The 17151-nt window shown below is 32.6% G+C and overlaps 1 protein-coding gene across 1 annotated transcript; it reads left to right on the forward strand.

Annotated features, from left to right (window-relative positions):
* Positions 1-2196: 2196 nt before the first annotated feature.
* LOTGIDRAFT_216166 (hypothetical protein) lies at positions 2197-7104 on the forward strand (the record flags this gene model as incomplete). Its single annotated transcript, XM_009057782.1, has 8 exons — positions 2197-2312; positions 3560-3842; positions 4475-4652; positions 4964-5117; positions 5306-5454; positions 5696-5858; positions 6329-6527; positions 6945-7104. Exons 2-8 carry the CDS (start codon positions 3604-3606, stop codon positions 7102-7104), a joined length of 1242 nt encoding a protein of 413 aa, XP_009056030.1. The 5' UTR covers positions 2197-2312; positions 3560-3603.
* Between the last annotated feature and the right edge of the window lie 10047 nt (positions 7105-17151).

Below are 17151 nucleotides of genomic sequence, written 5' to 3' on the forward strand. Positions count from 1 at the left end.
GTAACTTTGAAGTAATGCTTAAGCTGGATTAACTGCAAAAAAAATTGTGTGAACCAGGCTGAAGAACAGTTAAATCTAGTAATGAGCAATGGGAAGAAAAAAAATAATTGAGAGGCATAATAATCAAACACACAACATTTAATGTAGCTTAAAAAAAATATGTTAAAGGTTTTATAAATTAATTTCACAGTTGTTTTGTTAATTATGATAGGTTTGATGCAGGTAATTACACTGTAAGTCAACACTCTAAAAAAACAAATTAAGCTTACTCTTTTTTAATTTGCATACAAGTTTGCTCTATGAACCGAAATTGCATAGCAGTTTAAAATTTTGTTGAGCATTAACACTTTTTTAACGATGTAGAAGTCTATATATTAAGTATTCTTAAGAAAAGTTATACAGTAAAACACAGACATAATATTCAGAAGTAATATCACGTTTCCAACAACAGTGACTTTACCTCACTTAGGCTTAAATGGCATGTACACTGGTGTCCGGTCAAGTCGTCGACACGCCAACTAGTCGACAGTCAACTCGTCGACAAACATGACCAAGTCGTCGACAGATTTGACCAACTTGTCGACAAATTACGAGACTTTGTATATTATTTCTACCCGATATCTTCAATGTTGTTTTTGAAGTGATGAAATACTTGCATTTGTCATATATATTCCCATGACATTGAGTCTAAATTCTCAAGGTTTCACAAGCAGATTCTCCAAACTAAACGATAATATTTAAAGCTTGGGTTTGCAGTATTTCCTATGAAAATAAAAGTGTCGTATTTTGATTGTTAAATGATGAACAGGGCTGCAACGATTCTTGAAGTTGCACTTGAATACATTTAGAAGTAAGGAATTGTGAAAAAAAAAACTCAATTTTTAAAGTCAGAAATGAATTTTTGCAAATTTTGATGTGAAAATCATACTTGGAAAATGAAAACATAACACAATATCTAATCCACAAGGATTTTGAATCATTTGTTATTGAATGGGGACTACGAAATAATTGTGTCGAAACATCACGATTATTTTCATCCAACCTAATGCATCAAAAAGAAGGAAATCGTTTCATGATGAAGCATGAGTTTTTGCAAATTTGCTGTTCTTCACCACCTCCCAGAAAAGTCGTGTACTATCCACTTCCGTTTAGTACCTTATTCAGCAGTTTAATTCAAATTAGACCCAACTTTTGTTTGGGTCTAATTCTAAATCTAACTGGGCTTTTAAACCTTTTGCTGATGTTGTCAACTTTCAAAAGGAAATTGAATAGTAACATCGTTCAACGACCAATAATCCAATGTTGCTGACAATCCGAACATCACTAGTTAAATCTATCAGTTAAGCTTTCTGAATGCTTTAGATGCACAAAATTTGTGCATTTAATGTGAAATAGGGTTATAAATGAATTATTGAATTTGTGTTGAATTCTTTCTAAAATACTAAAAATTTATATGACACGCAAACGTACTTGTCACTCACTCGTTGAAGATTTTCTAGTTTTACTTTCATTATAAAAAGTTTTAGTTTTGGTTTCATTTTAAATCGAATTTTCTTCTAAATTTCAAATATTCCGCACCATTATTAAATTTGAAAGAAAAGGTCATTGAATGTGTGATGTTCATAAAGTTTTTAAAGTGCTTGTATTTCTTTTTTAGATATATCTAAGCTATTTTGAATTTATCATTCCCGCTAAAGAACTTACTCTTTCTCGTAACCTCCATTTTGTTTATTTTCTAACGCTTATATCAATGATAACAGGAAGTCAACAAATCCGCTTCAGTTAATTTCAACAAAAAGGAAGTTTATGTTATGGAAAAAGTAGAATGAGCGGATATCACCTACCTATGAGGCAATCTTTTGGTTAGATAAAAGATAACCCTGTAAAAATATCTTTTGAATCGCATTTGATTAAATCAATTGGTGTAAGCGGTCCCAAATATTGCCACGATGGTTGTCACTATTTAATGCACTGCTCTAACTAGGCCTAGTAGACTAATGTAAGTATATATTTACAAAATTGCGATATTGTTACTATCCAGTCCATCACACCTCATGCAGAAGATTTGTCCGTACATTGAATGCAACCATTATATTGTTTATATCTTTTTTATAACATCTCATAAAAGTATTGACGTTTAGTGTGTTTCAGAATTATAATGTATAATTTTTCATTGACTCACCTTTCACTTTCGCTAAAAAAAATGGCAAAATTCCTTCTGTCATTTTCCCAGAGAGTCATAGATTCCACGATCTAAGCACAAGAACAAGGACCTAGATTTTATTGATAGCCTACTTATCACATTCTAATCTGTAAGTAGCTATAGTGCAAAAAGGCTCCTGTACCTTGTGCCAGTTGTAGGCACAGTAAGGTTTGACAGATTTGTTGTGCAAGTTGTTGCAATGATGTTTATTAGTTGACACTGACAGTGATACGACAGTGACACAAGATAGTAGCCAAACGTCAGTGATTTGCCGGGTTGCTTTTTCTTGAAACAATTCAAAATAGAATTTCTTGTATGTGTTTTAAAGGGACTAAAAAACTATTTCTGATTAGCTCAGCTAATAAATTCCAGTTCCTGAGACTATAGTAGGCCTATAGTATGATTGCTCAAAAAAATGGCCTACCTGTACAATGGTGTAACCTGTTTTCGTGGATATAAGGATTCAACACCGAATTTCGTCAAAGTTAAAAAAACGACAACAAAAATTTATCTTAGATGTTTCCTCAGATATTCTACAAAATAATTAAAATTGGTTTATTTTGATTTTCTTTATGAATCCTTCACTTTGACCCATATTTCATGAGCAACCAACTCGGCAACGGCAGCAGAATGCCTCACCTATATTCGTGTACAATGTTTGATCTATAAATAAGTTAGTATTTATCTTTAATATCAATTCATTATAACAAGTGACAATTCCTTCAAAGAACCACGATTTTAAAAAAAAAATAGTGACTGACAAAATAAGATACGTAGTGTGATTTATTGCTAAAAGTCACTGAAACAACACAAGAATATGGTCCACTTTGTGTTCCATAGAAATTTTCTGCTGACACAGAATCCGCTAGTTGATTCATTCAACTAGCTGATATTGTAGAAAAAACCCATGTTTATCAAAACAAACTAATGCGGAGGTCGCGCAAGGTCGCTCATGTAAATTATTAAACATTTTGGAAATCCATGAAAAATAGGTTTCCACGAAATTAAGTTACTCGACTGTACCTATAAAATTGTCTTAGAAAAATAGGATAAAAATCATGAAACAGAAATAAGATCAAGAGAATAGAATTTTACAAAATTTGGGAATGAATTTTTATTTTCAAGAATCGGATGTTGTCAGTCAGATGAAACTTTCCCATGAGTAAATTTGGGTAACATCCATCATCTTTTGATGTAAGACAACACTCCCCAAATGAGCATGAGCTGCTTCCCTAGCGATTGAATGGGACATATTTATATTTACTGCCTTAGATTGGGCTTTATTTCTTTTCAGATAAGCTTATAAGACACAGAAATCAGACACATTTAGTGAAAATAATGCCATTTCTCTTTCAGAAAGTACTGTATGTTTATTGCTACATAGATAAGCTTTTGTTAAGATGGAGATGAAAAGAGAAGCAGAAGACAAATTTTCATCTGACCATGATGTTGATGAAAATAGAGAGGATTTCTTATGTAGCTGTTGTTTTAATCTAATGACTCAACCAACATCTTTAATGTGTGGACATAATTTCTGTCGAGGATGTTTAGCTAGATGGTTTCTAACATCAAGAAAAAGAGAATGTCCAACATGTCGACAAAAATGGCAAGGTCATCCTAAAGTAAACATAACATTAAGGTACATTTTTAGACCTATTTGGTGTAGTTTATTCATATATTGTGCCCTATGTATACTGACATATTGTCTGCTCTTGTAGGCTCACAGCTTACAGTGCTCTTGTAGGTTCACAGCTTATAGTGCTCTTGTAGGCTCACAGCTTACAGTGCTCTTGCAGGCTCACAGCTTACAGTGCTCTTGTAGGCTCACAGCTTACAGTGCTCTTGTAGGCTCACAGCTTACAGTGCTCTTGTAGGCTCACAGCTTACAGTGCTCTTGTAGGCTCACAGCTTACAGTGCTCTTGTAGGCTCACAGCTTACAGTGCACTTTAATTTCTAATTCTGTTATATCATATGATATTGAATTGAAAAATATTTACACAAACATTCATGACATTGACATTACCTAAATACTGTACCGATGCAGCCTTCTGCAGGACTAACTTGTTAGTGACCCTATTCCAGATCTATTGATATGCAGCATGAATATTAATAAAATATTACACCAGTAGGTAAAAGTCATTTTTAGCATGTTGATGTACAACCATTTAAAATCTGTAGTAGTCCTGCTAGTGAATACAATAATATATCAAAATGTCCATTTACTCACCCCACTTTAGCTAATTTAATTTTAATATTATTGTTATTTATAGGAATATGATGTATAGATTATTTAAAGAGGAGGTCAAACAGTTAGATATAGATTTAGAAAATGATGAAGAAACGAAATCAAAGTTGGATGATTTTGACAAGAAATTACAATCAAAAGAAACCGAATCTGATCCCAGAGCATTTTGTTCTGGAATACTTCTTACTTTAATTGCTATATTAGTGAGTAAATTTACTATCACTTAAAAACTGTAGCAAAGGAGAAATTACTTGAAAATCTGGGATTACTCGGTTTTAAAGAGATTGAAAAATTATTACAAATTTTACTTAAAAAAAGAATAACATGCCTCAAGAACCTAATTTTCTTTATTTTTGATAGGTTGATTTAAATAGGTATCCTTAGAGTAACTTATCATTTTATTATTACAATATCTCAATCATCTTAGTATAGTATTTTTTTATTTTTGTTTATTAGTTATCTTTTATTTATACTATTTGATGATTTTAAGACTAAAATGTATGAATATTAACAGGTAATATATTTAGCATGGTACTGGCGTAAAAGTGATCAAGATTTACTTATCAAGAAACCATTGTGGTCTTGGAAACCCCAGGATGTTAGTACATGGTTAACAGAATTAACATGGGCTGAACTTTATTCTCAGTATGTTTTACAAGAAAAAATAGGTACTTATACCAATGATTCTAAACCATTAAGGACTCATTAAGAAATTCGTGAAGATCAAGTTTTGGAGGAGGAAATTTATTGATTTATGTATGTCATCATGACATTGTCATAAATCGTACTTTTTTTATGGTTAATATCTACGTTACAGAACTTCATTTACTCCTTTCTTGTTTTTGGTAATTTGTAGATGGCACAATGTTAATGGGCTTTGATGAAGAATCTTTAAAGAAAAAGTTACATATAGACAATAATGTACATCTTAAAGCTTTACTATATGCTATACAGGGTATGACAGAAACTGGGGTGAAATTTCCTACAAATCTCTGGGAATATAAGGTATTCAGTTTAATATTTTATGGCGAGATTCTGTTTATGATATTTCAATCAGCTTTTAATTATACAGTTCTGTTAGATTTCATTTCTTAAAAGCCGAAATGGTGAAGTAGACATTTAGATGGAATTATCCCTGAAATGTAAATCTGTGAAGATAAGAAAGTTGAATCTTATACCTAAATTCCAGATCTTATAAGGAATTGGTAAAATGGTTTATTAAAGAATTGAAATATGTTATTTGTAGGCACTGTACCCAGGAAGAAGTTTATTTCTATTATATGGTTTAAAAGACTTTCCACGTACAACCATATTATATTTATATCTTTTTAATTATGAAGAAGTATTTCTACCATTTGTACATTATACTACACCATCTAATGAAAGTCATTATGTTATTGCTGAGGTTAGTATCATCAAAATAAAGTGGGATATAATAACTCATAAGGTGCCTTCTTTCTTGGGCAAATTTACAAAAATACAGTGTTTGTCCCCAAACAGTAAAACATTGAAAGACTAAGTGACTTTTTGCAGTATGGCAAACAAAATATTAATGTGAACTGTTTATATTTTGTCTAAAAAGATTTCAGCAATTTTGTTTCAAAGGACCAATTCACATGAGAGAAAAGATCACTAGGTATAAATGTATCTAAATAGTTATTTAAATCCTTTAACACTTACAGCTGCTATGCCAACCGCAAAATTATCTGATGGACCTGAGAAGGGTCTTTCACTACGTGATATTACAAAGGTCATTGTTGTACACAAAGTGATATAATTTATAGTTCAGGGTATATGATGTTTAGCATTTAAGAAAATTAGTGTTCAAAGGATTTAATGAAACTTTTATGAATTTCAAAATGTATTTTACAGCCTCAAGAACCAGCTACTTGGCAGTTAATAACATTTATAATGTATACAATACTATTACCTTATTGGTTAGTTGGTAAATTCTCCTGGTTATATAGTGATGTTCATAGATGGACCTCCTTGTTTGTTATGTTCTCCTGTTTTTTACTCTCCTTTATTGAAGTCTCACTTTTCAGATCTTTATTATTCAACAATGAAAATAGAATAAGGTGGGTTCTAAAGTTTATACCATTACTACATAATGCAAAAATCATCATCAGGTCAATTTAGCGCTTTATTTTTGCTTCAGTCCTATAAGTAGCAGAGCATCCACTCTAGTAAAAACAGTAATGTAGGTTTGTTTTGAAAAGAAATGAGGTGGTTGCATTGTTTTCGCATATTGAATATAGATGGTCATATGAGCAAGATTCACTGTATATATGCAATTATAAAGAAAGACAAGAAATTTTATCAAATTTCCTTTTACTTGATGAACAAAAAGTGGGCGTACAAAAATTACTTTTGTATGCCATTGTGCAGTCATCAAGAATTTTGTCTAAACACAAGGAAAAATATTTTCTTCAAGCCAATATGTTTTTGTGCCATATTACTATTTTATATTGTAGATCAATTTATGAAAGTTGTAGAAGTCATGTTAAAATGGTCATATCTATGGGAATATTTGTTATTTTATGGCCTGTTGTACCCAGACTTATCTGTGATTTCTTTTTCTATGCAGCTCTGTATTTTTCTTCAGTTCAACTATGTGTTCAAATCAAAAATAATATTGTAAATAATAACTTATAGCACTAGGAGTGGTGTGAAATAGTCTATGTGATTTTAATTGCCTTCTCAACACTATTATATATTGTGAAAATGTTCCCTTGGGTTTTTAAAATTTATAGAGAGTTCAAAATCAAAATTTATTCCATTGTATTCATTTTAACCATTCAAGTTTTAATTTTTAGAATAGTATCATTCCATTTTAATGCATGAATCAGAACTACAAGGTGGTGCTCAATTTGAGGGTTCTGAACAAGTTCCCTCTGTTACAATTCTGGTCTCAATTGAACATGTCAAATTCAAAGTCTTCCCACCTATTTTTACTTCTGTCTACACCTACTATTTTTCTGACATACATGAAGCTCGCCCTGAACCCGAAATCCATGAATCCAGAACATTCAGAAGTCACCAACTGAGCCATCACTTAAGGTAACAGAATGATTAAAGGGAGGTAACCAAGCAATTACTTTTTGGAGAGTATATCTCCCAAATTAAATTAGTCATGAATTCAAGCTAATTTTCACAAGTCATTATCTTTTCATATAGTCATTTCAATTCTAACATCCCCAAATTTTTACTTTGAGTACAGTGTGAAGAACTGAAACTAGAGAGTTTGAATTAGATTTCCAAAGTTTTAAAATGTTTTTGTTAGAATTTAAACATATCTTGTTTTAATCAGTATTTTAATTTTCCTAAAATAACAGATATTTTGGTATTATCATTATCTAAAAGTATATGTGTGTATGGTATATAAGGATCTCTGTTAGTTGTGTAGGGTTAATTAGGGTTTAAAGATTAGGTGTAAGAAATTGTCTTATATCCAACGAAGTTTGTAATTCAAACATGTATATAGCTTTAATTTAAACAATGCCAGCAAACAGACTTGCATGCAAAACCTTACAGTCGTTAATTACACAATCACACAAAATCTAATTTTCAAATATTGCAAACTTCTGTCCAAAAAATTAGTACTCCAATAAAATATTTCCTGTCCAACCACAATATGAACAGAATTGCAATTTGCAAATTATTTTCATATGAATTTTCTGTCAAAAATACTTGTCATTTAATGCCTGTGGTTTAATTTCAAATGTAAAATATAGAACCATACAATTTCTATGGATCACACGACACTCTGAGACTAAAAGCATTAACCTGAAAATTTTATTATAATTATTTGTGAAATTCCAAGCTCATTGTGGTCAATGAGTAATCATGTAGTTTATAAGTCTTGAAATTTCTTTGTTTTTGAGAAGGGTATTTTACTTTTTAAGGCTTGAACTCTTTTTTAATGGAAGGAAACAAAGTATATAATGCTTATTTAAGTGTTCAGGGTATTGAATTCTGGAGGTGTTTTATTAGTTTGTATTTTGGAGTTGTCAGATTTCTAATTCAACAGAAAACAGATCTTATATCTATAATATAAAGGTATTTATAGAATGTATTGTCATTTTATTTTATCGCTGCTATTTACCATTATGAAAAGAATTATTCATGCCAATGTTTGATTTTAAATTGTTTTTATTTTTAAATAAAAATGTTACAATATATTTTCTATTTTTTTGTGTATGTGGGACACTGATAGCATAAATTTGCACCATTCCAATTTTCAATGAGATGTCTGTGGTTTCTGCAATTTGATGACATCACTAATCGAAAAGGGTTTTATGTAATAAATCATATTTTGCAATTAGTGATCAAACACTTAGTATTTGTGGAATTTGTGACAATTGATGTTAGAAGTATCCCAATACACATACAGACAATAAAACCTCTTTACAATCCCTTAAATGGTCAATGGTATACTATCTATTCCATAGATGCATGCATCGTGTGTCATGAATGTTGCCGTTAATGTTGAAATATCAACAGTCTTGAAGTATATCATAGTTTTTAAATACAACAGAGCAATTGTATACCGTTACTAATAAAATTGGCCCTGCCACAAAAATAATCGATGTAAGTAGTTAAGATATAATATCATGTATCTCACATCTGAATATGATGATATATATCTGAAATATGAACATCTGACTATCATATAGTTATTTTATAATCTCACATATCATTACTTTACCTCATATACTCTACTTAATAAATACACATAGATCTTTATTAAAGCCATTTCAATAATCATTATTCCACATGGCTATCATATGTTACTATATTGGTTCCAAATGTTAAAATATCATGACAGAGAAATATTAGTTTACCTTGTTGTTTACAAGTTTAACATACTTTATTCTCAAGGGTTAATATAAACACAATTTTATCTCCAATATAACATATACAGTGGTGTAACCTATTTTCGTGGATATGAGGATTCGACACCGAATTTCGTCAAAGTTAAAAAAACGAAAAAAGTTTTTTATGTCTTAGATGTTTCCTCAGATATTCTACAAAATAATTAAAATTGGTTTATTTCGATTTTCTTGATGAATCCTTCACTTTGACCCATATTTCATGAGCAACCAACTCGGCAACGGCGGCAGAATGCGTCACCTATTTTCGTGTACAATGTTTGATACATAAATAAGTCGATAAAAACATTCTACTAGCTGATATTGTACAGAAAACCCATGTTTATCAAAACAAATTAATGCGGAAGTCGCGCAAGGTCGCTCATGTAAATTATTAATCTTTTCCGGAAATCCACGAATAATAGGTTTCCACGAAATTAGGTTACTTGACTGTATATATATATATATATATAAACTTTAATTAAAAGATGAATTTGTCAGATTCGATGGCACTTCAATTCCCAAAGAGAATTCCAGATTAAGGGGTCCAAGTCGATAGAATTAAAGGTCATACTTAATACTAGAAACTTGAGACATCGTAGAGAATCTGATAAGTACTGGATTAAGTCGACCAAAGCGCACCATCAACTGAAAAATCACAGGAACGACTTAAAAATCACAACGAATCACATGAACGACTTAAATCACAACGAATCCCACAGTATAATCTGTCGCGTTCACAAGAAAATTGTGGATGAGCGGGCGTACAAGTTTAGATTTAGATAGAGTAGCCGGTTTTTAAGCCAGCCAGCCGTCACCGTGTTACTTCCACCGGTGCTCGCCAGGTGTCACTTCATTAAAATCTGCACCCCTCTCCCCTTTAGACCTGTAAGCCGCCGAAAATCTGCAGCTAAGCTGTCGGGTTTTGCGCCACAAGTGCCGCCGCCGGTCTGCTTTTTAAGCCAGCCAGCCGCACTCGTCTTACTTCCACCGGCGCTCGCCAGGTGTCATTTTACAATGAAACGCCCCCTCTATAGTGGATCTGACAATAACCATTCCAAAATTCTCACCCACTGAATTCCTTCATCAAGTGTCCCGGTGGAAAATGTCTTTCCAATACAGGTTACATTATGAATACCAAAGGAAGTTCACTTGATGCTCTGAATATGAACATGGTCTTCTTTATTTTAAGATCCAGATATACTCAGCTAAAGACTATTTTACAATTGTAGAACCTAATATATTACTGTTCATACTGTGCACCCAATTCAATGCATTTTGGTTTGCATGACATGTATAATAAAAGCAAGTTCCCACAACACATGTTGTTCAGAAATTTGGAAATTAATATCGATGTCTGTAAGTGTAGAATTTTGAATCTCATTGAAGAAAAACTGTCCACTTGTTTTGCAGTTTTATTTTACCTATTTGGATTTAAATATTTAAATTCAGCATTGGTCTTTTTAGTTAATAAATTACTTTGAAACCAAATTCGCAATTTGCTGTAGTTTACTATTTTCCGAAACAATACAAAAGTGGATTTCCAATAAAAAGTACACCGGAGTCATAAGTAAGCAGTCCTTCTTTCAAAAACACCCCAAAACAAACAGCTTTGTTTACATTTGTGCCTGTTATGCCATTGGAAGCCTTCTTTTTTATGTAGGTTGACACTATAGAACTTCAAGGGCCTGTGGCTGTAGCCAGCTGATGCAACCCCTCAGCCAGCCGAAAATTAGCAAGCTGGCTAGCCGACGGGTCAACACCCCCTATCAGAGACAGTGGCTCAGATGAACCGAGGAAGAGCACCAACTCACTTCAGTCCATGGGCCACCACACTGTCCAGGTATATGAACAAAGGGGACATAACCAACATATATGCCAGACCTTAACCTATAATCAACTTGACGGCTTTAAATAATCTCAAGAGATTACCAAAATGCCTCATGAAATTTTAATAGATAGAAAATAGCAGAAAACTTTAAGTCAAATTATGTCAACCCTTATAAAGTACAGTAAAAATGTTTTTATTAATCGTTGGCAATAATTCCCAGTAGATCTTAGTACTTAAATACTATGATTGCTTCTGATAGAGTGGAAATATACCCAAGTAGTAAGATGAAGTCATCAGTAAGCTTACAGTTAAATACTATAGAACGTGTTTTTTATTCTTAAAATGTAACTAACAAGTTAATGAATGACTACTAATAAGGCTTAGATTGTTATATGATTAGAATAGTACTATAAATATCTTGCTATCTATTTAACCTATTGACTAAATACAAGACTTAGTACGAATTACTATCATGTTTGGCTCCTATCCTGAATGTTAGGTTTAATCAAGCGAACTGAAAAATTATGGAAGTAAGTTCTATTTTTCACATGATGATGTTTCATATTTGACTGTACGATACAATACAATAAAACATTCTAGCTTTTCTTGAGTTGGAATTTATAGAACCAAATAGGCCTACTTAAACATTATAAGCTAAGTAGAATCGCAAGTTACACAAAACAAAATTAAATTGCCATAAAATAACTTGTTTTAAGTTTGGTAACTATCTAACACAGAAGCGTGCCTCTTCAAGAGACACACCATTGTGAAAAAGGATCATTAAGTTCTACGAGAGACAAAGACGCGATTTAGAAAAGTTTACTATAAGGTTACAGAGGACCTCTTTCTGTAACAGAAGAAAGTAAAACACAAAAAACAACAGGGAACACAAATGCAATTTGTACCAGAACGCGTTCTCTCGTTTGATTAATCCTGTCTGAGCTCGGAATAATACAGAAGAAAAATTATAGTTACAATATTGAGCGGTTTACGAAGATCTGGAGTAATTTTTAAAAATTTTCTGACTAAACTTAAAAACCTTACAATTAAATTTGACTTTTTCCAGTCACTACATGTATATTAGCTATAGCTATATGGATTCAGAATCGCTGTTTCTTGATCACTTAAATACGAATTGGAATAGATTCCTAGATTAATTTTGGTTCGATGAAAATCCCCATCAATTAAAAATATTATTGCTTAGTCACATAATTCCCTGATTGGATTTTTTCCCGAACACATGCAAATTGGTATATGTCTAACGTTACATTAGATTATGTCTATGGGACCAAATAATTAAACGTATGTGCTACTTAGCCATATATACATGTAAGAAACCGTAGACTATGTTGGCGTACATGTATATGGCATGGATAGCAACATACATAGGCCTACATTGGTTTATTGACTCAAAATCCTTTATTCAGTGTGAAATTCATATACAAATAATATCACCAACCTTGCACTAACCTAACCAAGGTGAGAATGGACAAAAAAGGTCATTATTTTGGATATATAATGGACAATGAATTATTAACTTTACATTTATTTGTCAATTATATCAATGAACCTATTTTGCTTTTGATGTTGTTCGTTTATCAACATACTGGTTGTATTATTTCTAATTTTTTACGTTTCTTTTATGTTTGTGATAATAATGGATCAAAAGTTATAACAAAATCTACCTACAGACCACTATGCTAATTACTGTATTAATAGCATATCAATTAAATATGTCTAGAAATCAATGGCTAAACATCAATACACTTACAATGACCATATATTTGATAGATGAGCCGAACCCTGGGGTAAAAATTCCCAAGGAAATCATTCTTGTTTTTTTTTTAAGATTAATGTGGCATTTTTTGCTTTCAACTGAGTCAAGGTTTGTATCGATGACGTTTCATAGAATCGAAGGTACATCATGTTATTTTTTCACGAGTCGACATCATGACATTGAATGCAATTGTAATGTTGATGATTTTCTTTATCACGAAAAGATTTCACCATTTCTAACATTTGATTCTGTCGGAAAAATCTCACATTCAGAATGACGGTTATCATTGACGAGGTTTTCTCCACATGTTTAACGCCATCTTGGAAATTTTGATCACTCGAAAGTGGCAAAAAATAGCTGGAGGGTTCAATGATCCATAAAATGATATAGCTGGAAACATGTCACACTCGGCTGTCATAAACACAATAAAGATAAACATGTCTGGATAATTTCGAGATGTGTGTACATCAAACATTATTTGATTTCTACCAGTAGGCTTTCTCACTTCCGACAAGTCTTTAACTGATCAACAATAGGTATCTGTTATCCCTGAGTGGATTGATTTTGTTCAGTTTTGGAATGAATCGCCAATGAGATATTCTCATCAGATACCTCTACTTGTCCATAACATATCATATGAGGTCGCTCGAACAACAGTAATTGTGTCAAAATAAAAGTTGAATAAATTATGCTGCTTTTTGAAAACTGACGTTTGTCAGTAAGGCAACATCAAAATATTATTTTATATTGCTCTTCTCATACTCAGATAGTTCCTTTGAGCTGCAGAACAAGAAAAGGGTTCAGAGGGAACCAAATTTGATTAGCATGGTTAATTAAGATCTTCAGTGGATTTTCAGTGAAAAATTGTGACCCCAGCGCTGCTGAAGCATGGCATTTTAAAAAAAAATTCAAACACTTAAATTTGATAGAAGTAAGGCACTATGGATTTGAATAATATCAACATGTCAGCAAAGCTCTTTTTTATTGTGTTAGACTTTTCAACCATCCATTAAATTCAATAACCATATACACTCGAGCTTAATCGTTTGTTGATGTATGCAATCATATATAATACATAATGAAATTAAATACACTGCAGAATTCATTTCATAATGAGGAGTATTATTTTTGTGTAGTCAAGTCGCACTACATTTCTAATTGATGAGTTAGAAATCCCAAGATAGTTACAGGTTCGGCCTAAAAAATTCCCATAATATTATTTTGTTAAGGAGATAATGTAATCCCGAGTGAGCTAGAGATAATTCTATGACATCCTTTACAAAGACAATGCAATGTCTAATGATTTCCCGTGCTGCAATTTGACCTGCATATTCTAATTCATATTTGATCACACACTCCTCCAAAGAGACATGGAAAATAACACTTAATTGCCATTTACTAACTTTAAAAATTGTCCTGCTGAATGTATTTGATCCTTTCAAATAAATTGCATAAAAAGGATGTAGACACTGAACATCATGATACAAGTACGATTAAATATCTTATATACATTATAGAAAATATAAAAATAGACAGTTTAAATATTCACGACCAAGCTGCACAAATTACAGTACTTCAATCACAGTCACAATAACAACATAACCACACAAATCACAGTATCTGAATCACAGTGTCACAATAACAATATCACCATACTGCACATATCACAGCATCTCAATCATACTGTTACAGACACAATATCACCACACTATACAAATCACAGTGTCTCAATCACAGTGTCACAATCACAATATCATCACACTACACAAATCACAGTATCTCAATCACAGTGTCACAGTCATAATATCACTACACTACACAAATCACAGTGTCTCAATCGCAGTGTCACAATCACAATATCATCACACTACACAAATCACAGAATCTCAATCACAGTGTCACAATTACAATATCATCACACCACACAAATCACAGTATCTGAATCACAGTGACACAGACACAATATCACGGTACTGCACAAATCACAGCATCTCAATCACAGTGTCACAGTCATAATATCATCACACTAGACAAATCACAGTATCTCAATCACAGTGTCACAGTTACAATATCATCACACCACACAAATCACAGTATCTGAATCACAGTGACACAGACACAATATCACGGTACTGCACAAATCACAGCATCTCAATCACAGTGTCACAGTCATAATATCATCACACTAGACAAATCACAGTATCTCAATCACAGTGTCACAGTCATAATATCATCACACTATACAAATCACAGTTTCTCAACCACAGTGTCACAGTCATAATATCACTACACTACACAAATCACGGTATCTCAATCACAGTGTCACAGTCACAATATCATCACACTACACAAATCACAGTGTCTCAATCACAGTGTCACAATATCATCACACTACACAAATCACAGTGTCTCAATCACAGTGTCACAATCACATTATCATCACACCACACAAATCACAGTATATGAATCACAGTGACACAGACACAATATCGCGGTACTGCACAAATCACAGCATCTCAATCACAGTGTCACAGTCATAATATCATCACACTAGACAAATCACAGTATCTCAATCACAGTGTTACAGTCACAATATCATCACACTATACAAATCACAGTTTCTCAACCACAGTGTCACAGTCATAATATCACTACACTACACAAATTACGGTATCTCAATCACAGTGTCACAGTCACAATATCATCACACTACACAATTCAAAGTATCTCAATCACAGTGTCGCAGTCATAATATCACTACACTACACAAATCACAGCATCTCAATCACTCTGTTACAGTCATAATACCATCACACTAGACAAATCACAGTATCTCAATCACAGTGTCACAGACACAATATCACGATACTGCACAAATCACAGTATCTCAATCACAGTGTCACAGTCACAATATCATCACACTAGACAAATCACACTGTCACCAACACAATATTACCACACTCCACAAATCACAGTAACTCAATCACAGTGTCAAAATCACAATATTACCACACTCCACAAATCACAGTATCTCAATCAAAGTGTTACAGTCATAATAGCATCACACTACACAAATCACAGTATCTCAATCACAGTGTCACAGTCATAATATCATCACACTACACAAAACACAGTTAACTCAATCACAGTGTCACAGTCATAATACCATCACACTACACAAATCACGGTATCTCAATCACAGTGTCACAATCACATTATCATCACACTACACAAATCACAGTTAACTCAATCACAGTGTCACAGTCATAATACCATCACACTACACAAATCACAGTATCTCAATCACAGTGTAACAGTCACAATATCATCACACTACACAAATCACAGCATCTCAATCACACTGTTACAGACACAATATTACCACACTAGACAAATCACAGTATCTCAATCACAGTTTCACAGTCACATATCATCACACTACACAAATCACGGTATCTCAATCACAGTGTCACAGTCATAATATCATCACACTACACAAATCACAGTATCTCAATCTCACTATCACAAACACAATATTACCACACTCCACAAATCACAGTACCTCAATCACAGTGTCACAGTCATAACATCACCACGCTACACAAATCACAGTATCTCAATCACACTGTCATAAACACAATATCATCACACTACACAAATCACAGTACCTGAATCACAGTGTCACAGTCACAATATCATTACAGTTTCACAGTCACAATATCATTACAGTTTCACATTCACAATATCATTACAGTTTCACAGTCACAATATCATTACACTACACAAATCACAGTATCTCAATCACAGTGTCACAGTCACAATATCATTACAGTTTCACAATATCATCACACTACACAAATCACAGTACCTCAATCACAGTGTCACAGTCTGATACAATATCATCACAGTTTCATAGTCACAATATCATCACACTACACAAATCACAGTACCTCAATCACAATGTCACAGTCATAATATCACCACACTAGACAAATTACAGTATGTCAAGTCTTAATTTAAAATAAAAAATTTAAAAAAAAGAACTAAAGTTTGGTCTAATTTTAAATAGCCTGGTTATGTAAAAGTACTCCTATTTATCACATTTCATTGTCGATTTTGAATTTCTAAAATGGCTATCTTTTCATAATTTCCCAACAGATGATACTTTGGTCGATTTTATCTGTTGTGACTCTGTAATCGTGCTGTGATTCACATTAAGATTG

The sequence above is a fragment of the Lottia gigantea genome (assembly GCF_000327385.1).
Source record: "Lottia gigantea unplaced genomic scaffold LOTGIsca_31, whole genome shotgun sequence".
Taxonomy (NCBI): Eukaryota; Metazoa; Mollusca; class Gastropoda; family Lottiidae; genus Lottia; species Lottia gigantea.